The sequence below is a fragment of the Sitophilus oryzae genome, unplaced genomic scaffold (genome assembly GCF_002938485.1).
Source record: "Sitophilus oryzae breed Bouriz unplaced genomic scaffold, Soryzae_2.0 scaffold_1809_pilon_pilon, whole genome shotgun sequence".
NCBI classification, from domain to species: Eukaryota; Metazoa; Arthropoda; class Insecta; order Coleoptera; family Curculionidae; genus Sitophilus; species Sitophilus oryzae.
Genome location: NW_022146512.1, coordinates 549,848 through 575,981, shown reverse-complemented (window position 1 = coordinate 575,981; position 26,134 = coordinate 549,848). Strand labels below are relative to the sequence as shown.

General features: G+C 29.9%; 3 protein-coding genes and 2 long non-coding RNA genes across 13 annotated transcripts in view; 2 read left to right on the top strand and 3 right to left on the bottom strand.

Moving 5' to 3' along the window:
- Positions 1-14,209, bottom strand: part of LOC115883103 (zinc finger protein 271-like) — a 44,213-nt gene extending 30,004 nt beyond the window's left edge. Inside the window, exons 1-9 of the mRNA XM_030901396.1 lie at positions 14,138-14,209; positions 10,841-10,865; positions 10,496-10,566; positions 3,723-3,909; positions 3,397-3,579; positions 3,222-3,335; positions 2,937-3,165; positions 2,510-2,713; positions 1,916-2,456 (exon numbers count right to left, since the gene is read on the bottom strand). Coding sequence (XP_030757256.1) covers positions 1,916-2,456; positions 2,510-2,713; positions 2,937-3,165; positions 3,222-3,335; positions 3,397-3,579; positions 3,723-3,909; positions 10,496-10,566; positions 10,841-10,865; positions 14,138-14,209 — 1,626 coding nt within the window. The remainder of the gene's footprint in view (positions 1-1,915; positions 2,457-2,509; positions 2,714-2,936; positions 3,166-3,221; positions 3,336-3,396; positions 3,580-3,722; positions 3,910-10,495; positions 10,567-10,840; positions 10,866-14,137) is intronic.
- On the top strand, positions 5,322-6,362 carry LOC115883094. The gene is made up of 3 exons (XR_004050329.1): positions 5,322-5,541; positions 5,601-5,965; positions 6,120-6,362. It is a non-coding gene; the product is annotated as an uncharacterized LOC115883094 (long non-coding RNA).
- Positions 6,379-8,367, bottom strand: LOC115883093. The gene is made up of 3 exons (XR_004050328.1): positions 7,937-8,367; positions 7,424-7,875; positions 6,379-7,369 (listed from the first exon to the last, which is right to left on the bottom strand). It is a non-coding gene; the product is annotated as an uncharacterized LOC115883093 (long non-coding RNA).
- A 6,362-nt stretch (positions 14,210-20,571) lies between the features above and the next one.
- On the top strand, positions 20,572-21,280 carry LOC115883119 (dolichol-phosphate mannosyltransferase subunit 3). Its single transcript, XM_030901431.1, has 3 exons — positions 20,572-20,832; positions 20,884-20,961; positions 21,018-21,280. The coding sequence occupies exons 1-3, from the start codon at positions 20,683-20,685 to the stop codon at positions 21,075-21,077; spliced, it is 288 nt and encodes a 95-aa protein (XP_030757291.1). The 5' UTR covers positions 20,572-20,682; the 3' UTR covers positions 21,078-21,280.
- Positions 21,043-26,134, bottom strand: part of LOC115883118 — a 57,157-nt gene continuing 52,065 nt past the window's right edge. For 5 of the 9 annotated variants that reach the window (XM_030901422.1, XM_030901427.1, XM_030901424.1 and 2 more), the window contains 2 exons: positions 21,710-21,823; positions 21,043-21,660 (listed from right to left, as the gene is read on the bottom strand). In XM_030901422.1, coding sequence (XP_030757282.1) covers positions 21,348-21,660; positions 21,710-21,823 — 427 coding nt within the window. In that variant the 3' untranslated portion in view covers positions 21,043-21,347. The remainder of the gene's footprint in view (positions 21,661-21,709; positions 21,824-26,134) is intronic. The other 4 variants (XM_030901426.1, XM_030901429.1, XM_030901425.1 and 1 more) reach the window with 2 other exon arrangements.

Sequence of the window (26,134 nt, the reverse complement as noted above, 5' to 3'; positions counted from 1 at the left end):
GAAATTCATATTTCTTTGTTTTAATTGGTCGAATGTTATTTACATTTTATGTAAGAATTATACCGTATCATCGAAAAAAATCGGCGTCTAGTTGGCTTGGAAATGAACATCGATGACATTCCTAAATAATTGTACACATAAAATAATTAACTAGAATTTTACAATCTTGGAAAATCTGATATTCTTGAACCTTCTAGTTTTCCACGCACCACATAATGTTTACTGCGTACTCCATAGTCAATGTAGATAGTTTTAGTGTTAAGAATAATAATTCTAAAAAATATGTGGTCATCTTTTGATAAGTTTATATTAGTTTATTAATTGCAGTAAACATTATGTGGTGTGAATATTTTATATGTAATTTTTTGGATTATATTCGACACTATTTTTTCATATGACACAACACTGATGAAGGCTAAGTTAGCCGAAACGTTTTTTTTAAACCAAATAAAATAATGAAACCCAAATGAAAACTTAAATCAGCGTTTTTCCCGAACCTAAAAATCCCAAGAAAATCAAAAATTTTAGAATAATTTTACATATAAAATGCCAGCGATCTTCATTTCATAGCCATCGTTGACGCCTTTTTTTAGATGATATTGTATTATTTGTAAATATAATTTTTCGAACATTGGTACTTGCAAAATATGCATATAAATTTTGTGAATGCAAATAATAATACATCACTATTAGTAGATATTGAATGTTTTTTGTTAAATTAGATCGATTTTTAAACCCCAAAATTTAAAATATATTTACATTTTACCCAATATCTTATGTAATACATTATTTGTATATTGTAAAACATTTGCTGCATTTGTATGGTTCATAGTTTATTTGCCAAAGTATTTATTAATATAAATAGGTATATATGTTGTCGTTATTAACTGTATATTATGTATATTTCATGTAAACTATATCATTTTTAAAATACAAACCAAAAATCTGAGGAATAATTATGTTTTCCATGTATTCTACAACATATTTATTAATCCGTAGTATCTAACTAGCGTGACGTCATAAATCTCGCCCCAAGGCTGTTCTATTAGAGTTAGAGACGGCATTGGCTCGTCTAGGGGCTATGTGGGGGCTATTTTAAACAAATTCTGAACCATTGCCATACCTATATTCTATCACTGAATAAAAAATTAAAAAAAATATTCTTTATTCAATGTATTCTATTAACTGTGCCGAAGCCGTTTAATAAATTAAACTATAATTTAAAGTTTTAAATTTAAAAGTGCCGAGTTTATGATTGTTTCAATTCCTATTGAAAAGCTCATATCTAAAATAAAAGCTTCCTCTAAAACGATATAAGTATGTCTTGTTTAGGTGCGGTTCGTATTTCTTTTTATTTTATATAATATAAAGATAAAAGAAGAAAATTAATTTTAGTGTTCGGTGAAATTTTGGTGAGATGGAAATGAACCAAATAATAGTAGTATTCTTTCGTTCTGAACGAAATGAAAATTTTCACTTAAACTGATTTATTCCTACGTGGTATAGGAAATAACAATGATTTCTGGATCTTTCTATATCGGATCGTTCCTTTCTTTGCCGATTCCCTTTATAAATCAGTTTAAGTGAAAATTTTCAGTTCGTTCAGAACGAAAGAATACTACTAATAGTACTATACTAATACTAATATTCGTATTTGTCCATAAGAGGTTATGTTTTATGTTCATTTGTAATTCGGTTACCACAGATATAATATAAAATACTACTAATTTTTATCTCGATATATCGAAAAAGATAATTCGAATTAGTTAGTTTTAATTTACTATCGAATTAGTCGTATTATTTAATTCGAATTTTCCCAACACTATTATATAGTTAGAATAATTACCATTTAGATTCTTTTATGTAAAATGTCATATTATAACAACTAACAAATAATAATAAAAGGAATAAATTAAGAAGAGATATTAACATAGTTTATTTTAAGTTCACTTTCTAAAGTCTCGTTGGTATCTACATTATGAGTGTTCCGCAAATGCTGTTTAACATAAGATTTATCGTTAAATTTCTTATTACAAATATGACAGTTAAAAGGTTTTTCTCCAGAGTGAGTGTACAAATGTCTTGTAAGTTTGTTTTTTGCATAATAGGCTTTCGGACAAAAATGACATGTGTGCTTCCGCTCCTTTACTGGGATTTTTACATTTCCTAAACCATGTACTTTAGCCATATGCACCTTAAGAACTCTCTCATCTTTGTACTGTTTATTACAGTGTTGACAATGATATTCTCTAACGTGAGAGTGACTCCTCGTATGCCTTTGCAAATCACATTTGGTTGTAAATTTTTTTTCACACAAATGACAAGCAAACTTTTTGTCACCGGTGTGCCTTCTCATATGGCTGTCATAGTTTGACTTTATTGGAAATGGTTTGCTGCAAACCTCACAAACAAACTTCCACAAAGATGAGTCAGTATGGACAATTAATTTGTGGGACCTGAACAATATTATATTAATGTAAAATATTTGTTCTATATGAATAAAAAATACCTAATATGCTTGTGAGTATTAAAACTCTTCCCACAGAATTCACATTTATACTCGCGCCTGTTTAAATGTTTCTTTTCATGATTGATTAAATCAGTCTTTGTTATAAATCCAGTTCCACAATATGAACACATATTAGATTTAATACCTTCATGGTACTTAAGGTGCTGACACAAGTTTGAAGAACTAGAGAATCGCATTGGGCATCTAAAAATAGAAGTTATAACAAATAAAATGAAATTATTTATTATTGTCATGGAAGAAGAGTTGATAAAGAGTATGAAGATCTTATTAAGATTATGAAGATCTATGACTATATAGAAATTGTTGAATAAATAGTGAAACCAGAAAAAATGAAGAAATCATTATTTTAATTATTAGCAGTTTAATGATGTTCTGTAATAAATTAATGTAGGTTTTTATCTTATACCTATCACATACAAATGGTTTCACATCTCTTGGTCTCATTTCATGTTCTACTGTACAATGTTCTAATAATTTTGTACTTGATGAAACCTTAAAGGAACATTTTTCACAACTAAATTTAACTTTATTCTGTTTTCTCTTTAAATTGTTTGATTTGCCAGAAGAATCAAACTCAGTTTCTATTTCTACATTGAGTGGTTTACCCTCTTCATCACTTTCACTACCGGAGTGTACTAAAATTAAATTCGTTATAATTAAATATAGTTTTCAGATTATTCTTGTGACGTACCATGTTCATAATCATACTCATTGATTAATGATTCTTTATCTTCATTTTGTAAAAGAGTATTGCTTTTCAAATTATCCACTAATCCTTCCTTAGATAAATACACTTTGTCCTGGCCTAAAATTATCTAATATATAATAAATGTATCTAAGAAAAAAATTACCAGGTATAACATTACCATTAACATCTGAATTTTTAAATTTAAAAACATTATCTTCGGTTCCTCTTTTAAATTCATGTTTATTATATAAATTATCTACATCATGGTTTTTTTCTTCATGGATTTGATCTATATCACTTGTGTCATTAATATTATCTAATATTTCTGAAAAATCCTTACACGTTTCCTCTTTAACATCATCTAAAATATTGAAATTTAAATCTTCTGGTTAGAAATAAATTATTTATTTTTCCTATTGTGAAATCATAATCCACCTTAATTTATCCTTCCTTAAATAAATATAGACTTCATGCTGGCCTAAAATTATCTAGGAAACTACTTACCAGGTATAAAACCACCATTGACATTTGAATTTTTAATGTTAAATGTAAAAACGTCAGTTCTTGTACCAATTTTTTCTTTAAGTTTCCTTCTCACACAATCTGATTTCACACATGTTTCACGAAAATTATATGCAAGACTTAGTAAATTAGTACATGTATCACATATGAAATAAAAGCTTTGCCATTTCTAAAATGTATGGATTTATTTGAGATTTCCAAACTTCTCTACTAAATCGTAAATCAAAACAACTATCAGAAACCTACTATCTCTGGTATACAAGCTTTTAGTTTTGTAAGCAGCGAAATTTTTTTTTCACATTTTTTCGATATCCTATTAAACTTCAAGCCGTCTTTTAAACAAACGCAACAACACTTTTCATTCTGTATCTTTTCCATCATTTTCCTTATTCTGAATATGCATTCTTCAGGTTATTTAATTTTTTTTTATAAAACTATAAACAAATATTTGTAAAAATCAATAAAAATTCCTACTATAATAAAAATGTAAACAAAACAAAAGTCCTTTCTCTATATGCCTTTCACAGATTTCTTCTTTCTTTGTCAACGCAGGTCAACGTCAACATTTGTCTTTGTCATTTGCCTTTGCCAAAGGCCTTTGCCTTCTATATCAAAGATATAGAGATAGATATATATGATACCTTGATGATACCAAAGTATGATAAGGATGATACATTGTATGATACTCATGGTATGGTACAAGGAAAACAAGGTAAAGGGTATGATCCTTTGGGTAAAGGAAAGGGTAAAGGTCGGTTCGGAAAACTACATGTTACTTTTAAAAACTACATAAACTACATTACATGTAGTTAATGTTGTTTATGTAACCTATGTATGTAACTTTCAAATATTAAAGGTTTGAGGTGAGGTTATAATAAGTTGAAGCTTTAAAAACACATAATGTATTTAAGAAAACAGAAGAAATATGGCTTCAAATATAATATTTACATCATATTATCTCTATTACACCTCATACAAAGGAAAATTATTCATAATATCAATACATAGTTTATTAACGTAGTTTTCATGTTGTTAATGAACGGGAAAAGACGTAGTTTTAGAAGAAAAACTACACGTAGTTAATCAGGTAAATTACGCCTTAATTAACTACTTCCAAACTACTTCCGAACCCTGGTAAAGGTGTGGATCCGGTGGCTGACCTTGAAGCCCATATTTGCTGCATTTGATCATCGATACTACGCAAGCGCACATTGTCGATGTTGGCAAATTGCAATTTATTTTCGAATTATTTGCGGTTGAATTTTTTTTTTGAGTGTTAATAATAATACAAATTTTATAATTAATTTTATAATTTCAGATTTATCTTGATATCCAAAATTAAGGAATGATATATAAAATTGAATATATAAAATTGTAATAATAATAACATTTATTTATATATTTACATTAGAATTAAAAATTATCATTTACGGATTTTTTCCTAATGGTTTTAAACTTATTAGAATAGACCTTTCCCGTTAATCGAAAACAGCGGTCATAATGCGCGCGCATGAAGTTAAGTTTGCTAGACTGAAAGATCGTAGGTCCTAGCTTGTTGCGTGTGGCTTGTCATCCGTATTTGTCAATTTTGTTTTGTTATGGAGATAAAGTTTGGTTAGAGCTTTCTTCGAACATTATTTCTTGGTTTTTATATTTGTTTTATTATTTTGCGTACGCTTTACAGTTTTAGTGCATTTAAAATGTGGACCAATCACATTTAAAAACCTCATACTTTATGTATAGTTTTTATGTCAAGTCCACATTTATGCATACAAGAATGTCATTGTTCTTGTGAAGTTGGGTGAGTATTTGACTATTATTTTAACATTAATAATAAAATAAATTATATATTTCTTTTAGTTCATCCCAGTCTCCCCATCATTTGCTGGGTTTAGAATTTTATTTGCAAGACATTATATTAAGAGTAGAATATGAAACTCCCGAGCACATTGCTTCAACATCCCAAGATATGATATTGAATAAGCCACGTGGGACAAAAGTAATTCCTGAAGATGCAAGGTATCTCACATTCCAAAAACCTACAAATATTTTGAGAAGGAAGGGCCCCGTTGTAACAAAAATTGCTATTCATAGCACTTCTGCGATGTTGAATGAAGATACAGATAATTTGCCCACAAAATTACAGAAATTAGAGAGAAGAGAACCTTTTTAAAAGATTGATAAGGGCATACCTTTATCTTTTTTTATTTCTACAGAGAAGACCAGTAAGTGCTTTTGCAGGTTTTTATACTTCACTTTTGACCTTTCAAAATTATACTTATTTTTTATATCATATATCGTTTTATTAATTATGCTAATAATATTACAGTATTCAAGTTATGAAATATATGTGTTGAGTAAAACTATTTATATTTCCAGATCCAGAAATTACTATTTTTGGTCAACAAAATAGGGGAGGGAAAGATATTGCTAATGATGATATGCCAGTTAATCTACCCATATTAAATACTATCACTAGAAATATTTTAATTAGCTGCCCTCCACAAGAGAACCATTTTCATGAATTTTCGTTTGGTGAAGCTCTACAACTGGAAAGGCGCACGCTACATGGAGATAATGGCAAATATGGTGGTGTATTTAAGAAAAAATCATGAAATAATGCTAGTAATATATATTTAGATTTTTGACAAAATGTTTTATTTTATATATTATTTATTTTTATAGTATACAGTGTGCCCCCGATCGTCCTTATAAGAGGAGAGACGTTTATTATTGACATTTTGAGAAAAATACATTCTTCATTAAAAGTTTTGCTCATTTTATAATGATTAATGCCGTTTATGCTTTTCTAAATTTCTATACCGTTTTGAGTAAATTTAAAAAACTATATTAAATATAGTTGAATTTTTTAAAAAAATTCTAAAAATGAAAACGATTTTCTATCGTATTATAATTTCAATTTCATTCCTTCATAGATGGTTATTATTAATTCTGATTAACGTCATATTTTTTGCTGTAGTAAAGTATCATCACCCTTTCTCTAGCATTGAACTAAATAATCTTGTGCTTCTTTAACATTTTAAAACAGCAAAAAATATAACATTAATTAAAATTCTACCAAAGAATGAAAACGAAATTGTATTAACTTAGAAACAGGTTTTGATTTTTAGGACTTATGGATAAATTACATGTTTTTTTTAATTTTCTCTAAAACGTTATGGAAACTTGGAAAAGTCTAAACGGGAGTTACCACTATAGCACAAGCAAAATTTTTCATGAAGAGAAGATCTCCCTAAAGATTAATTTTCTTAATGGTTGTAAAGTTTGTTAAAAGAGCACACACAGTACAAATTTAATTAATAAAACTTAACAAGCTTATTGGTAATCTAGAAGCTAAAATTTTGAATGCCTTAATTCTTCTAATCGCTCTTTCCACATGTATTCTTTCATGTGCAATTTTCCTGATAAATTCCACGTCATTGTCTTGAAGCTGCATACCAGTAACTTTCAATGTTGAGTTTGATACCAATATGCTCTAAAATACTGTTTATTTCAAAATCTTTATCAGCTAATATAATGTCCCCTGCATTTAATTTGCCTTTTTCTATCTTTATTTTTAATAAATATAAAAAAACACTATTCAATGATCTTTTTATCCAATATAGATCCTAAAAGTAAAAAACCAATGAAAGATGTTAACATCATCAAACCTAATAGCATACCATAATTAATATATACATTATTAAATTATTGCTCTGGATTAATCATAATAATTAGTCCTTTATATAATCATAATAATTAGTCCTTTTTCTTCAAAATATATTGGTATTGGTGCACTGCACCAATAGGTCCTTTTTCTGATTTGAAAATATAAATATTGTTAACAATATTTTACTTATATTTTATGACTCCTAACACCTGTATTATAATTTATTTCATTATCATTGTGTTCTCAATTAAAAATTTAGATTTATATATCGCCTGATTTAATCGGGTAATCAAGTATTCTTTGTTTTGGAAGTTATTTTTTTGGTGTTTTACTGGTTTCTATATTTTGTACAGCTTCATTGGCTTCTGCGTTATTATACAGATATAAACGTGGTATGCAATGGGGTTTTAGTTATGTCCTTGTTGAAAAATGAAATAAATCTCCTCTAAAATGACGCCAGCAAACCTAAAACAAAGTTTTGTTGATGTAAGTTACAAGTATACTATACAGTCTGGGAAATATATACTCTTATCTTGTCGCTTATTGCTTGTGAATCTGTTTTCAAAATGTAGTCCATATATTTCTCCGAGTTCCTTTTGGAATGAAAAATATACTGTCAGTACATCGCTTGGTCGAATTGGAGCAACCGACTATACAACTACGCATTGTGAACTGAAATTTGCCCTAATACAATAATTTACGGATTGAGCAGAAGAACAAAGACAATTTTCAATAAATTTTATATAAATAACAAAAATTGAAAACAAAATAAGTAGGGTTATGTATACCATAAATCCTACAGACATAAGTTACGACATCCGTGCTCTGTCATTTCTTTAGATACATTTCTTTTTATCCCTAGCCTTTAAAGACTCCGTTTATAACCAGATTTGAACGGCGCCAAATCTGTCCGCGCATTATGACCGCTGAAAATCCGATTAACGGGAAAGGTCTATTATTTTATTTCGGTAATTTGGTAAAGGTGTGGATCCGGTGGCTGACCTTGAAGCCCATATTTGCTGCTTTTGATCATCGATACTACGCAAGCGCACATCGTCGATGTTGCCAAATTGCAGTTTATTTTCGAATTATTTGCAGTTGAAATTTTTTTTTTGCGTGTTAATCAATAATAATACAAATTCTATAATTAATTTTATAATTTCAGATTTATCTTGATATTCAAAATTAAGGTAAGAAGAATAATGAAGATTGTGAAATGAAAGTATTATGAATATATAAAATTGTAATAATAATAACATTTATTTATATATTTACATTAGAATTAAAATTTATCATTTACGGATTTTTTCTTAATGGTTTTAAACTTATTAGAATTATTTTATTTCTTTCAAGTTATTTAATTTCTAGTTATTTACAGGCAACAATAGTTTTGATTATATGTATTGATGTTTTGAAGTACTACCTACCATGACGGGTCTTATTATAGAACAATAAACGTCAATCGGAGATAGAGGTAACATTTTACCTATTATATAATGTTACTAATATAATATACTTTGATTATAATTAATGTTTTTATCATAATTTCTTAAAAATATCAAGTTAGTGGATTTTATCGAAGAGTGTGTTGATAAGCAGTGGCGGATACTGGGGGGAGGGCCCATGGGGCCCCGGCCCCCTAAAGTCTGTGAATTGTGTAAAATATTAGGCTTTTGTGTTAAAAATGGCGCCCTAAAACCATATTCTACATTGCTTTTCATTTTGGGCCCCCCCTAAAATAAATTCCTGTATCCGCCCCTGTTGATAAGACTAAAATAAGCTTTATGTTTTATCTTTTTCTTTTTAGAAGGGAGATGGTTTGTGTCGTAGAATACATTACAGTATTTAATATCGTGTACTTTGATATTCTTTTCTTAATTTACTGTAATTTCTTGTTTCCTATAATGCCAAATCTTGACAATATGGTGAAGGTTGAGTTTTGATCTTATTAGTTTTATAAGAATAATAATAATAATAGAAATACAAGACTAATATTAAGACTTAGTTTGTGATTTATATTAAGATCTTTCTTATAATATTTGTTATGTCTTCATCTTAATACTATATTATGCTTGGTCTGGAAAATAAATGTTAAAATATCTTAATTTTGCATATCCTATTCATCCTTCCATTAGGAAAAATATGGTTTATAAATCATATATGCTACGAAAATCACATAAATTAGGTGTAAGAATAGAGAAATCTTAATGTAGCAGAAAAATTAATGCAATATATGTATAAGCAGAATTAAACAACTGTAAATGTTGCTGAAGCTGATTCTACAATTTTAATTACGGAGGCTAAAAGGCCCTTTAAGGCCTCCGTAGTTTTGATGGAATGTTAAAAAAAATCTATTATGAACATGACATGGAGCTACAGCATTTAAAAATTTAAAAAAAAAGAAAAAACTTGGACACATTCCTTTTAATTTCCCGAATTTTTAATAAAGCACTTTTTAAACGTAGCATAATAATCTAGATAGGAATCTAGAGTTTTATTTCTATATAATTTTATTGACTATAAAAATACATAATAAGCGTTCACGTGTTGTGCGAAATATTAAAATAATATAACGCGTACTATGATTGAAAAAAAAAATAGCGTCAGCAATGACTATGAAATGAAGATCGCTGTCATTTTATGAAAATGTCCTCAATCGTCATTTCCCAGCCAACTGGACGCTGTTTTTTCGATCATACGGTATATATTGACAAAAAAACACTGAAAAGTACATATTTGTTTTCTACTGAAAATAATTCCAAAATAACTCGCAATCTGGCAACATCGAAGATGTGCGCATGCGTAGTGTCAGTGACTATATGCAGCAAAAACTCGTTTCAAGGTCAGCCACCGGATCCACACCATTACCTTTATTTCTTTCAAGTTATTTAATTTCTAGTTATTTACAGGCAACAATAGTTTTGATTATATGTATTGATGTATTGAAGTACCGTATGATCGAATAAAAACGGCGTCAGCGATGGCTATGAAATGACAATCGATGACATTTCCCATATAAAATGACAGCGATCTTCATTTCATAGCCATCGGTGACGTCGTTTTTATTCGATCGATACGGTACTACGGTACTACCCATGACGAGTCTTATAGAACAATACACGTCAATTGGAGAGGTAATTAGAGGTAACCTTTTACCTATAATGTTACTAATATAATATACTTTGATTATAATGTTTGTATCATAATTTCTTAAAAATAACAAGTTAGTGGATTAATAGCAATTTTAGACATATATTTTATCGAAGAGTGTGGTGATAAGACTAAAATAAACTTTTTGTTTTATCTTTTTCTCTTTAGAAGGGAGATGGTTTGTGTCGTAGAATACATTACAGTATTTAATATCGTGTGCTTTGATATTCTTTTCTTAATTTACTGTAATTTCTTGTTCTCTATAATGCCAAATCTTGACAATATGGTGAAGGTTGAGTTTTGATCTTATTAGTTTTATACCTGTGTTTATACAAGACCAAATTAAGACTTAGTTAGTTTGTGATTTATATTAAGATCTTTCTTATAATATTTGTTATGTCCTAATCTTAATACTATATTATGTCTGGAAAATAAATGTTCACAGAAAATAAAATCACAAAAATTAGGTGTAAGAATAGAGAAATCTTAAGGTATCAGAAAAATTAATGCAATATATGTATAAGCAGAATTAAACAAGGTAACTGTTAATGTTGCTGAAGCTGATTCTACCATTTTAATTACGGAGGCTAAAAGGCCTTTTAAATTAAGGCCTCCGTAGTTTTGATGGAATGTTAAAAAAACTATTATGAACATGACATGGAGGGAGCTACAACATTTAAAAATTAAAAAAAAATAAAAAACTTGGACACATCCCTTTTAATTTCCCGAATTTTTAATAAAGCCCTTTTTAAACGTAGCATAATAATCTAGAGCAATTAGATTAATTATAGGAATCTAGAGTTTTATTTCTATTTAATTTTATTGACTATGAAAATACATAATAAGCGTTCACGTGTTGTGCAAAATATTAAAATAATAAAATATACCGCGTACTAGTTGAAAAAAAATAGCGTCAGCGATGACTATATGAAATGAAGATCGCTGTCATTTTATATGGGAAATGTCCTCAATCGTCATTTCCCAGCCAAGGAGAAAGAGGAAAAAAATAATTCCACACCATTACCGAACTGGTAATAGTACGGATACAGTGGCTGAACTTGAAACGAGTTTTTGCTGCATATAGTCACGGACACTACGCATGCGCACATCTTCGATGTTGCCAGGTTGCAAGTTATTTTGGAATTATTTTCAGTAGAAAACAAATATGTGCTTTTCAGTGTTTTTTTGTCAATATATACCGTATGATCGAAAAAACGACGTCCAGTTGGCTGGGAAATGACGATTAAGGACATTTCCCATATAAAATGACAGCGATCTTCATTTCATAGTCATCACTGACGCTATTTTTTTTCAATCATAGTACGCGGTATATTATTTATTATTTTAATATTTCGCACAACACGTGAACGCTTATTATGTATTTTCATAGTCAATAAAATTAAATAGAAATAAAACTCTAGATTCCTATAATTAATCTAATTGCTCTAGATTATTATGCTACGTTTAAAAAGGGCTTTATTAAAAATTCGGGAAATTAAAAGGATGTGTCCAAGTTTTTATTTTTTTTAATTTTAAATGCTGTAGCTCCATGTCATGTTCATAATAGTTTCTTTTTTTTTAACATTCCATCAAAACTACGGAAGCCTTAATTTAAAAGGCCTTTTAGCCTCCGTAATTAAAATGGTAGAATCAGCTTCAGCAACATTAACAGTTACCTTGTTTAATCTGCTTATACATATATTGCATTAATTTTTCTGCTACCTTAAGATTTCTCTATTCTTACACCTAATTTATGTGATTTTCTTAGCATATATGACATATGATTTATAAACCATTTTTTTCCTAATGGAAGGATGGAATAGGATATGCAAAATTAAGATATTTTAACATCTATTTTCCAGACAAAGCATAATATAGTATTAAGATTAAGATATAACAATATTATAAGAAAGATCTTAATATAAATCACAAACTAACTAAGTCTTAATTTGGTCTTGTATAAACACAGGTATAAAACTAATAAGATCAAAACTCAACCTTCACCATATTGTCAAGATTTGGCATTATAGGAAACAAGAAATTACAGTAAATTAAGAAAAGAATATCAAAGTATACGATATTAAATACTGTAAAGTATTCTACGACACAAACCATCTCCCTTCTAAAGAGAAAAAGATAAAACATAAAGCTTATTTTAGTCTTATCATCACAACTCTTCAATAAAATATATGTCTAAAATTGCTATTAATCCACTAACTTGATATTTTTAAGAAATTATGATACCAACATTATAATCAAAGTATATTATATTAGTAACATTATAGGTAAAATGTTACCTCTATCTCCCGTTGACGTGTATTATTCTATAATACTCGTCATGGTAGTACTTCAATACATCAATACATATAATCAAAACTATTGTTGCCTGTAAATAACTAGAAATTAAATAAGTTTAAAACCATTAAGAAAAAATTCGTAAATGATAATTTTTAATTCTAATGTAAATATATAAATAAATGTTTTATTATTATTACAATTTTATATATTCAATTTTATATATCATTCCTTAATTTTGGATATCAAGATAAATCTGAAATTATAAAATTAATTATAGAATTTGTATTATTATTGATTAACATTCAAAAAAAAAAAATTTCCACTGCAAATAATTCGAAAATAAACTGCAATTTGGCAACCTCGAATATGTGCGCTTGGGTAGTATCGATAATCAAATGCAGCAAAAATGGGCTTCAAGGTCTGCCACCGGTTCCATACCTTTACCCTATACCTTTGCCCAAAGTTCACTACACACTTTAGGGGTTTTCGGAAATAAAATCCTAGATTAGGTAGTTTACTAATCAGCTGTTCCAAGATCAGTGCTGAGAGTAATCAGCTGGTAGTTTAATTACGAACGGTTGGATCATTAGATTTACCGGGTTAACAATCACATTTAAATATATTTCGTAAAAAGAGATAAATTAAACAAATAATCCTAATATCCCTCTTTAACGATTGTATAAGATCTATTTTTATCCTATTTGTTTTGCTTTAAGTATACTTTTTAGTTTCTGTAAGACTATTTTTTATAAAAACAAAATGTGTTTTATTTTAGGCTTTTTTAAAATTATGCCATTTAAAACAAAAACACTATAAACTTTATTTTAATCATTTATTTACTGCCAACATAATAAACATTCCATCATATTAATAATAAAAAAATATATCAATTTTTATCTACCAATTGTGATGAAAATTTTCAGAATTGTCTATCAAGTTCCATTCTTTCATTATGCCTGGCTATTTTAATCTAAATGTTTTAAACCACTTTTCTGTAGTTGAGTTTTCATTTTTTTCCTATTGGGTGTCTCCGATAGTGCTTTTTCGCAGTCAGTATCTTTAGAATTACTTGTTGGTTTTTTATTTATTTAAAATCTAGAGTTACTTGATGCTATGCTGATTGGCTCATTTTTACGGTCACTAACAAAATATCATGTATTTGATCAACATTAGATAAAGTGATTTCGGACAAAACGGTTATTAAAAAACTTTATACTTCTATGCGGACCGTTACGTTTAAAATTATCCTAGAAATGATCAGCTGATTAATTCTACCCACCTCATTAGGAGGGTTAGTAGGATCACAACATATGGCAAAAATCGAGTTATTCGGATCACTTTCCGAACGCATTGACTCGTTTTGAGATCACTTTTCGAACGTCTGGATTAGTAATCCTATCAATCCGATCAATCAGATCACAGTTTCCGAAAAGCCCTTTTGAATAAGAAGGAGCATATCAAGGATATATAGAATAAGGATATTCGACTGGCCCAAAAAAAACGTGCCGTATTTTGTCGAGGAAGTCGATTTCGTCACGACCAATCGGCGTCGAGTATTTGAAATTGAAAACATATAAATTGACGGTAACCATGCGGTAACCTATGTTTTTTGACTCATTTCACTGACAAATGTGATGAGATTGTTATTGTAATCTATAGATCCAAAATCCAAACGTTTTTTGAATAAATAATTTATTTTAAAGTTATTTCCTAGAGGTTTGGTTTGGCCTTCTATATTCTGGTATTTGTCTACTAATAAATAATATCTTATTTTGTATTTCGATGTATGGAAATTCGCAAGTTTTGTATCTGAAGCCGCAAAGAAATTTCGCTCTGTAGTGAGAAAAATGTTATTATATCTTTTTAGACGTGTAGAATTACAAAATTTCTTATTTCAGATGTTCTAAATGTGAGTGCTTAATGTCAAAAATTAAAATATATACTTGAAATATTATTTCAAGTTACATGCTTTGACATTGTTTGGAAGTAAACAAATATTGAAGAAAGTGTTGTGCCTTCACAGAATTTAAATTGGCATTAGGAATAGATTTCCTTGATTTAGTAATGATATTGCTCATAGAAATTGATGATATACTATTTTATATTCACTCGTTCAAGTGCTGATCTATTTTTAAATTGAATATTTATGTAAATATTATGTATAACACGATATAAATAATTTAAGGACATAAGAAATTAATATTTCAAGTGTCAATATTGATTATTTTTCCAGTTTTATTCAAATATATTGAAATTAATATGGAAACAAAAGTTCATAAATATTATTCTTAATAACAAGAATTGAGATTTGGGGATAAGTTTGAAAAGCCATGTCAGAAGAGTAGGATTAAAGACAAGTATTAAGGTAACATATATTTGCATAAGTTTTAATAACACTGACAATTTTATTTGTTTATGTTTATTAATTAAAATTTAGTTGCAATTTATTTCATATTCTAATATTTTTGAGAAAATTTTACTTTTATACATACCTGAATATTATGCTGCTTTTTTATTTTAAAGTGTGCCGACTGTGCTGTTATTTTTATACTAATAATATTGTATACTGTAGGTATCGTATTCATATATAGTTATATATATATATCAGTAGTATAGATACTTACTTTCTTTCTATGCGTACTTATATCCTTTATAGTCTTTCTAAGTGCATATAATACTACTTTTTTAAGAGAAGGCAGTTTTTAATAATCTATTGTTAATTCCCCTAATTCTGTGTCCCCTGGTTCTGCTATACAACAATTATATATTTTTTTATCATTACTGATTTTAAAAGTTTCTTTTCAAAGAATTTGACCATATATTTTTTTTTCAGAGTAATTGGGCTGTTCCTGAACAATATTGAATATAAATATTCAAAAATATGATAAACTGCATATCCTACTAAGTAGATCAATACCAAAATTCCATTAGAGAAATAAGTTAAAATTATGTTTTACTTGTATAATTTTCTTGCTATTTGTCCACCATTATTTGTGACTTAGAAATTAAATAGTCAAAAAGAATTTAGTACCAGTTTTTATTTCCCAAAAAAAATAATTGTTAAATAATTACATATTGCTTAAGATACAGTATATTATATTGTGTTTATAGTTGATAATTCTAGTTCTTAGTTGTTTATAGTTGATAATTAACAATATTTCTGATGTTAGATATTATATTAGATAAAAAATTTAATTACCAACAGCTACCTACCTATGTAGCTGCAGATTATTATATTGTGTAGTAGGTACTGTATAATTCTTTAGTTCAAGAAACAAATATCAGTACAAGTATATAACCAAAAAAATGTTGATGCAAATTCTTTGTATAACATACGTACCCCTATGGTATTCAACTTTTCATTGTTCTTTTAATTAGATGCACAATAAGCACATTAATTCGTTTATTAAACAACCAAAACTAACTACTTAAATTCACAATATAAATATCACAATAAATGTATAAGCTTTGATCAATTCCTATTATTAATACATGACAACTTCATACTTTATAATTACCAATGGCTATCCTACTAACACACTAGCCAACTAATAATAAATCTGTTCCAAAAAAATACAACATAAAGACATCGTTATTGCAATAATATAGAAATATATTCCATGTATCATTAACTACCTATAAATACAATACCCACATCTTCTTTTACGCGAATAGTGCGTTAGGAGGTAGAAATATTGTCTGCATTGTACATCATACAAATTGGCTAGAATTTATTAATATCCATTGCAAACATTTCTTTATGTTATCAATTCACAACAGTTATCAAATATGACCTGGACAATAATAATTGTTTTACCTTTTTTTCAAATTAAACTCTTTAAACAAACTATATAAATAAAATTTATCTCATAACCTAACTTGCTGCTAGAATTTCTTTCTTGTTATTCTATGTTCATGTATTGTTATTCTTCATATTATCAATTTCTATGAGCAATATCATTACTAAATCAAGGAAATCTATTCCTAATGCCAATTTAAATTCTGTGAAGGCACAACACTTTCTTCAATATTTGTTTACTTCCAAAAAATGTCAAAGCATATAACATGAAATATTTCAAGTATATATTTAAATTTTTGACATGCACTCACATTTAGAACATCTGAAATAAGAAATTTTGTAATTCTACACGTCTAAAAAGATATAATAACATTTTTCTCACTATAGAGCGAAATTTTTTGCGGCTTCAGATACAAAACTTGCGGATTTCCATACATCGAAATACAAAATAAGATATTATTTATTAGTAGACAAATACCAGAATATAGAAGGCGAAACCAAACTCTAGGAAATAACTTTAAAATACATTATTTTTTCAAAAAACGTTTGGATCTATAAATTACAATAATAATCTCTTCACATCTGTCAGTGAAATGAGTCAAAAAACATAGGTTACCGTCAATTAATAGGTTTTCACAGGGGGGTGACAGTAAACCGGAAAATTGGAAACAGTTGTGGCGCGGTTCTACCCAGGCAGAAAGCATGGCCTTCTAGACTGTCCTAGACAAAAATCTGAATATTTCTATATGATTTCTGTCAATTTCTGCTACGGAACATTTTTATGCACGTCGGCGTCCTGTTCTTTTGTCTTTTGTCTGTGTGTCAGCGTCAGCTCCCGAGGCCTCTGGCAAGGTCGGGCTCCATTTTAATTTTTGCCGTTTAGATTTGATTGGAAGTTTGTTTCTGATATTTCGACTGAAATTTATAAGTACAAAGATGTTTTTTGATATAAAGTTCCTTGTTAACACTTTAATAAAGTAGGTATATATGATATTAATTACATGAAGAAAATGATGAAATCGACGTTTCTGCGTGTAGTAGGTATGGGCCATATTATATGTAAAAATAGGTAATATATTAACTGTTCTTATATTTTTTTAGCTTTAAACCCAAGGATCTTGGGATATTCTTTGCCAAGGATTTTCCCGTATCTCTACTTTAAAGACTGATCGGTGATTTTGAGCAATTGAAAGCAAGTTATACAAGGTAAATTATGATTATTGAACTATTATTAGCCTACATTAATTTTCTAAAGATGAACAGAAATGCGTAATTACATATCACATAGGTACATAGAGGTCATAGCAATAATGCTATAAATCTATGTATGTAGATTATTTTTAAAATACAATGAGGTATTAGATGTATATGTATCATATTTTTTATTCATTTTATTTTCATTCAAGTCCTGTTTGATTTAATTCACAAAAGTCTTATGTAGGTACCTATATTTATATTTTTTACATATTTTTTTTGATTCCAGGTTTTGTGTGGGTTCCGGTTGCCTTTTTCCTGCTTCCAGTTATTTATCCGTGAAGCTGTGAAAACATTTATTTATCTTCAAGTTTCTGTAAGTCAATGCACTGTTACTTTACTAATTCGCTTTAACACAGCATCTCTGATATTATTTAAATATTTAATATTGATACAGTAGTTTATTGGTTTATAGCTCTTTAATTGTGTTGATTTGCATATTTACATTGTTCTAAATTCCAAATAAATATTTTTGAGTAATTTTGTTGTATTATTTACCACTAGAAAGAGTAAAAAGTATATTAACCCTCATTTAAACCTCCTGAACAGCCCGCCATTAAAAACCGGAAACGGAAATAAATTTCATAAAATTGAAATTGTCATGTCTATGTCATGTCTATGGAGTCTAAGCCCTCCATAGTAAGTCCCTCCATAGAGTCTTAAGCCCTCCATAGTCATGTCAAATGTCCCAGCCGCCATATCTGAAAATTAGTTACCCAGGCAGCCACGCTGTTTCTATACCCCTAACATTGACTTGACACTTCTTCTCTCTTGTATTTATTATTTTATGGGTTTTCACTTCAAATACTCGACGCTCATTGGTCGTGACGAAATCGTCTTCCTCGACAAAATACGGCATATTTTCCAACATAGCCCGCTATAGGGAGTTGAATATCCTTCTATATATCCTCGAGCATATCAAAAATCTTAGGTACACCGCGATGGGCCCCCAAATATGGCTTGACTTAAATCTGGTTTATCAGTGTCGTTCTAATTTTATTTAAAAAATGTAAAACTATGATGTAGGGGTAGACGTAAAACTCAATAATTTGTTGTTTTATTTTACGTTGTGAGTAAATGTTGGTAGTTATTAAAATTGTTATAAAATATATAATTCTAATAAAATAGATAAGTTATAATAAGTATTTAAATTTCATAAAATTGAAATTGTCATGTCTATGTCATGTCTATGGAGTCTAAGCCCTCCATAGTAAGTCCCTCCATAGAGTCTTAAGCCCTCCATAGTCATGTCAAATGTCCCAGCCGCCATATCTGAAAATTAGTTACCCAGGCAGCCACGCTGTTTCCATAATTTAACATTGACTTGACACTTCTTCTTGTATTTATTATTTTATGGGTTTTCAATTTCAAATACTCGACGCTCATTGGTCGTGACGAAATCGTCTTCCTCGACAAAATACGGCATATTTTCCAACATAGCCCGCTATAGGGAGTTGAATATCCTTCTTCTATATATCCTCGGAGCATATCAAAAATCTTAGGTACACCGCGATGGGCCTCAAATATGGCCGACTTAAATTCCGGTTTATCAGTGTCGTTCTAATTTTATTTAAAAAATGTAAAACTATGATGTAGGGTAGACGCGGGGTAAACTCAATAATTTGTTGTTTTATTTTACGTTGTGAGTAAATGTTGGTAGTTATTAAAATTGTTATAAAAATATATAATTCTAATAAAAATAGATAAGTTATAATAAGTATTTATTAACACAAACATCCGATACGCTACTGAAGCAGGTAAGTCAAATTAACGTATCTAAATTCTTTGACATCTAATCTTTGACAAGTAATAAATAAAAGCTAAAATGCAAGAAAAATATATAATTTAGTTAATTTAAGTGAATTTCATAAAACTACACGTATCTATATTATATAGTCACTTACTAGCGAAAAGTTGTTCCATTATTTCACTCAATTTTTGCCGAGATCTACCGCACGCTACACAACCAACTATTTTAGAGTCTTTTTCGATAAATCGCGATAGTGTCACTGTTAATTTAAGTTCTGCCACAATTTCCATCTAGATTTACTACCTTTATACAACTATCAGTAGTAGAATAAATAATAAATAACATAAAAAGACTGACAAATCCACAAAATTTCAAATCAAATTCAAATATGTCAAATGAATCGTCAAACAGAACTGTCAAGGATCCCCACCCTAGAGAGCTTTTATGGTGGCTTTTCCGCTTGTTTTCCGCCCACCATGCATGAATACATGGATAGCATTATGCTCCTTCCTTAGTCTTCTTATTCAAAGACTACACACAACCAACTATTATTAAAAATCGCTAAAATTGTCGTTGATGATTCATTCGTTATGTCCAAAAAAATGCTCACAAATTTTGCTGCAGCCCGTATATGGCCGTTACATGTCTTGGTATACCCATGTCTTTGTATTCTTTAGTCATTGGTATGCAATGTTGGTATGATCGATACAGAGATACCAAACCACTTCCATATCTCTGGATCGATAGCGGCTCCAATTTCGTTCAGTAATTCTTTGTATCTTGTATCATGGATGATACTTATGTCTATATCTCTGGTCTATAGGCATCAAGGTCAAGGCCGTCAAGGCCTTAGAATTAGTTCTATCGTACCTACCCTTCGATATATTCCCATTACTAATAGTGTATCCTTTTTTAATCTGCAGCCGTAGGTCCTATGCGTAGGTCCTTTGTCTTTTTCCATGTTTTTTTTGTGAAAAAGTTTTTGATAAAAGCATTATATTGATTGAAAAATAATAGTAATATGACTAAATTAATGGAATGGATTTTTGTAGCAGGTGCTTTAGGGGCAATTTGGCTAGCCCTACTTACAAATAAAATTGAAAACATTTTTGTTAAAGATTATTATCAGTTACTGTTATTTTCTCCTATAATTTTTATTGTGTTATTTGGGGTACGTTTTTATAATTATAAAATATTATATTATGACTATATTTTGTTGTAGATATATGCTCTAATAATAGTTTTGTACAGAGTTTTTACATTTAATAACTGTAACGAAGCCGCTGATGAACTTCAAAAGGTAAATATTCTTAATCTCTATAATGTAGCAAAAAAACGTTCTTGGCTATTTTATAGGAGATTCAAGAAGCAAAAGTGGATCTTCAACGACAAGGATTTTATTTTAAAGAACACTAAAATTCTATTTAAAAATGTAAAATTCTTAAAAAAAATATTTAAAAATTAAAATAGTCCTTGATTATATTATGCTCTACACTAAGGCCCTACATGTATTCTATGTAACGAAATTTCACATTATATATAAGCTACATAAATTAATGACTATATTTAAAAAAATAAATACATTCTATAATAATCATTGATTAAAACTTTTAACAAAATAAAAATATATTTCCATATTTAATAAATAATATAAATAAAAACTTAAAATTAAGATTTATATATAAATCAGCATGGAATCCTAGGTTTACAAACACAAAAATTCTCATGAACAACTCTGCAATTTGGATTAAATATCAAATATTCCTCAATAGCAGCTTTAGTCACACTAGTATAAGTAACATCTAGTAAACTTAAATTTATGTTTTTAATAAGTTCTAATGTCGTATTGGTTATTCCCCTATAGCCCCTTAAGGAAAGCCTTCTTATACTGACCTTTCTTAAAGGTCTTTCTCTAAAACGGAACTGATCATCTTGAGGCTCTAACAGCTGATTTGAACCATATATACCGACTCTAATTTTACTAATACCACCACTGAAACTGAAACAATTTTAGTCAAAAATATAGATTAACCAAGCCAATTTAATACATCGATAACCAAGCAGATGCAGGTCGAGCTGAAAAACGTTGCGGCCTTTCTGTATTTCGATCCCTGTTTTCATTTTGTTCTCTATTATATTCTAATTTAGCGTCTTCTTCACTACTAAAAAATGTAAGTATATAAGAGTTTCTTGCCTTGAACTGCTAATATAGAAATTAATTCCACGCTGTGTTTGATATAATGTGGATCAACCTGCTCTCACTACCGGTTTCGGGGTCCTACCCCATCATCAGGTGAGCTTGGGTCGTTTCCACAATATGTCGAGCATAGCGCAGAGTATATAAACACGACTTGTCGTAAAGTAGCGGTAAGATATTAAGTCCCGCATCGCGTGATAGCGGCCTGTGTGCAATGGTAGTACTTTCGTCCCACCGAGGCACAACTATCGATAGTATATAAAGGCTTTTTTCGGCTAGCCCAAATTATATAATGGAAAATAAATTTCTTGCAGTTTTTAGGCATATAATAAAATTATATAAGAGTGAGCTTGGGTCGTTTCCACAATATGTCGAGCACAGCGCAGAGTATATAAACACGACTTGTCGTAAAGTAGCGGTAAGATATTAAGTCCCGCATCGCGAGGATCTTACCGCTACTTTACGACAAGTCGTGTTTATATACTCTGCGCTGTACTCGACATGTTGTGGAAACGACCCAAGCTCACCGATGATGGGGTAGGGCCCCGAAACCGGTAGTGAGAGCAGTTCAAGGCAAGAAACTCTTATATAATTTTATTATATACCTAAAAACTGCAAGAAATTTATTTTCCATTATATAATTTGGGCTAGCCGAAAAAAGCCTTTATATACTATCGATAGTTGTGCCTCGGTGGTACGAAAGTACTACCATTGCACAGAGGCCGCTATCTCGCGATGCGGGACTTAATATCTTACCGCTACTTTACGACAAGTCGTGTTTATATACTCTGCGCTGTGCTCGACATATTGTGGAAACGACCCAAGCTCACCTGATGATGGGGTAGGGCCCCGAAACCGGTAGTGAGAGCAGGTTGATCCACATTATGTCGAACACAGCGTGGAATTAATTTCTATATTAGCAGTTCAAGGCAAAAAACTCTTATATGATTTTATTATATACCTAAAAACTGCAAGAAATTTATTTTCCATTATATAAAATGTAAGTATATAGATACGTACATCATCCATATACCGTCGGTGAAATGTGATAAACTGCTAACTCCATTATTCATAATTTTACAGGAGAGCAAAAAAACGATATGATAAAGAGATAAGAATTTTATTTGCTGGGGAACAATAAAACTCAATATTTCGTGTTACACAATTTTTTTCAGACACAATAGGGAGATAACAGATATTCGTCTTGCAGAAATAAGAAATAAAAATATACTTCTGGAGATAGCAACCTTTATTGTCTGAAATTTTGAAAATGGAATTGAATATTACCCAAACAGATATAGAAATAATCAATTAGATTTTAAAAAATATGATATTCATAACCATATATATTTCTAATATCGTCGGTCTAGAAGCAAAACATCAAGTCCAAAAACGAATAAATTTTTAATGCGTTTTTAAAGAACTGAAATAGCAGCATTTTGGACTTAATGAATATGAAAAATAATTTAAAAATTACACTTATAAGTAATTCTTAGAAGATATGGTAGAGGTAGAATCCTTCCATTCTTATCCTAATTTTTATACAACGGTAGTAGACCAAACTTCGAAAACAGTGCGTTATTTTATTAAATTTTTATTACTTTTCTCCTTATTTTTTTAATTTTTATAAAAATTATGTATCATTTACGTGGAAAAACGTTGAAAAGAATAAAACTGATTAGGTATTATGGAAATTCTTGTACAAGTAAGTAATGTTATTTAAAGTATTTATAACACGCCGATGAATTGCTCATATACAGGGTGGTCCGAATTGTATTCCGGAAACTTCGGCAGCATATTCTGCAGATAAAAACAAGTAAAAAAGTTCGTATAAAAATGCTTAGTTTCGGAGATACAGGGTGTAGAAATTTCATTTTTATTTCGAATTTTTCCAAATAATTTCTGAAGTAACTTCAGTATTTGCATGAAAATTGGTGTCTGGGAGTTTTTTGACATGAGAAATTTGATTTTGATGTCATTATGACTCCTACTAGTAGAGGGAGCCACCTACATATTTTTTAACTGGTTTGAATAGTGTGCAGAAATGCAGTTGTGGACTGTATTAATTTTAAATTTTAGTTTGACTGGTCTTATTTTATCAATGAAAATTACGTTAATAGCTGGGAGAAACCGCACAGAGAAATGAGAAACCTGCTCCTACCTTTAATGGTCGTCTCAGACAGCTTCAGAGGGCCCTCTTCTCGATCTTGATCTTCTCAGCGCTAATTTTCACACATACACTAACATAAATCGTTTTTGAAGGGATTTAACTTTTAAGTTCAGACTTTCGGCGCGTACCGGTTAGCTGACCAATTTCGTCGTACGACGGTTTGTAATAGACTGTATGCCACACTTCCTAGTGTTCGGGCATGCGTACACTGATGTTGCAGGAAGCAGGTATAAGTGCGGCAATTTAAAATTTAAAGAAATTAAAATAATTAATCTTAATCTAAGAAATTACATAAAAGAAAATAATTTTATAAGAAATATTAAGTTTCCTTAACATTCCACCCACCAAAACATATGTTTTTAAAAATAAGATAAAGAAAAAAAAATAATGCAAAGTTAAGAATAAAAAAATGTATAAAGAATTATTTTACCTTATTAGTTGCCAGGTAAAGGGCAAATTTTGACAACTGGTCTTTGTAATATCCCATGTGCAGTTTTAAGTGTGACTACACGAACAATATTGTCTTTTCCGGGATGAAGCTTTATGACTCTACCCAATTCCCAAGATAACGGAGATTTTGTTTCATGTTTGATCAGAACTAATGAATTCAATTTTATTTCAGGAGTAGGTTCGGTCCATTTATGCCGTTCTTGCATTAAATGTACATACTCCTGAGACCAACGTTTCCAGAAATCAGTATGCATACGTTGAATTAGTTGCCATCTTGACAATCTATTAAGATGATGATTAAATGATGACTGCCGGGTGGATTAAATTTCCAAGTAATGGATAAAATTTGAGCCGCAACCTGGGCGAATTGAAGCATTTGGTTGCTGGCACCTTTGAAATTAGTACCTTGATCACTAGAAATAAAAGAACATCTGCCACGACGCGAAACAAAACGCTTAAAAGCGGCCAAAAAAGCCTCAGAAGTAAGGTCTGAAGTAGCTTCAAGATGTATTGCTTTGGTAGCTGAGCATACAAAAACACAAACATATCCCTTATAGATCTTGGCTTTTCTGTATCGATGCATTGTTAGAGAAAAGGGACCTGCAAAATCAATACAAATGGACGAAAAAGCCTTCAATTGTGAAATACGTAACGATGGCAAATCAGCCATATAAGGATTGTATGATTTAGGTTTACAGCGAAAGCAACGAATACATCGATTTAAACATTTGTATATAGAACTTCGTGGAGATAGTATCCAAAATTGTTGAAGGATTAAACAGTGCAATGTCTTTAAACCTGGGTGAAGGTTTGCTTGATGAATCCACTCAATAATCAAATCAGTAAGTCTGTGTGATTTAGGCAATAATATAGGGTGTTTTACATCGTAAGTGAAGTTGCTATTATTAAGTCTGCCACCCACCCTGACAAGACCTTCCGAGTCCAAGAAAGGTGCGAGTTTCCGAAAAGGTTTAGGAAGTAAAGCATTTGATAGAATTTTATCTATAATGTCTGAAAAGGTCTTTCGTTGAACATGTCGAATAATATAAATCAATGATTTACGCATTTCAGAAGATGAAATAAAAGAGGTTTTACTTTGCAGTGAATCTTTAGATTTAAGGAAAAATCTTAAAACATAGGCTAAAATTCTTTGAATTTTACGTATCGAAGAAAACTTGTGTAGCAGATCGCATATGATATCTTCTTCTAATGAAACATGGAGAGATGTTTGTTTTTCTTCACTGTAGACAGATTCACACATTTCTAAATGAGGTTGAGCAGGCCAGACATCTCGGTTGCAATGTTGAAGAAAGTTTGGACCGCGCCACCAAATTTTGTGTTCTAAGAGTTGAGATGCAGTTAAACCACGAGATGCGCAATCTGCAGGATTGTCACTGGACGGAACATAACGCCAGGAAGTGTTAGAAACTTTGCCTTGGATATGACTTACTCTGTTAGCTACAAAAGTTTTCCATTTATGAGGACTGGCAGCTAACCAGGCTAAAACGACAGTCGAATCAGACCATGCATATATGGAATTAAAACAGAGATAATCTGCGTAAGTAGTAGTAACAAAAGTAAGCAAATCCGCCAATAAAACAGCTGCACAGAGCTCTAGACGAGGCAATGAAACAATTTTTAATGGAGCCACTTTAC

Excerpts from the sequence above, each read along its gene's own strand:
- LOC115883119 (XM_030901431.1), top strand. The coding sequence starts at position 20,683 with ATGACTAAATTAATGGAATGGATTTTTGTAGCAGGTGCTTTAGGGGCA. Across the intron at positions 20,833-20,883 it reads TTTTTATTGTGTTATTTGGG|ATATATGCTCTAATAATAGT; the intron begins GTACGTTTTTAT and ends ATTTTGTTGTAG. Across the intron at positions 20,962-21,017 it reads CCGCTGATGAACTTCAAAAG|GAGATTCAAGAAGCAAAAGT; the intron begins GTAAATATTCTT and ends GCTATTTTATAG.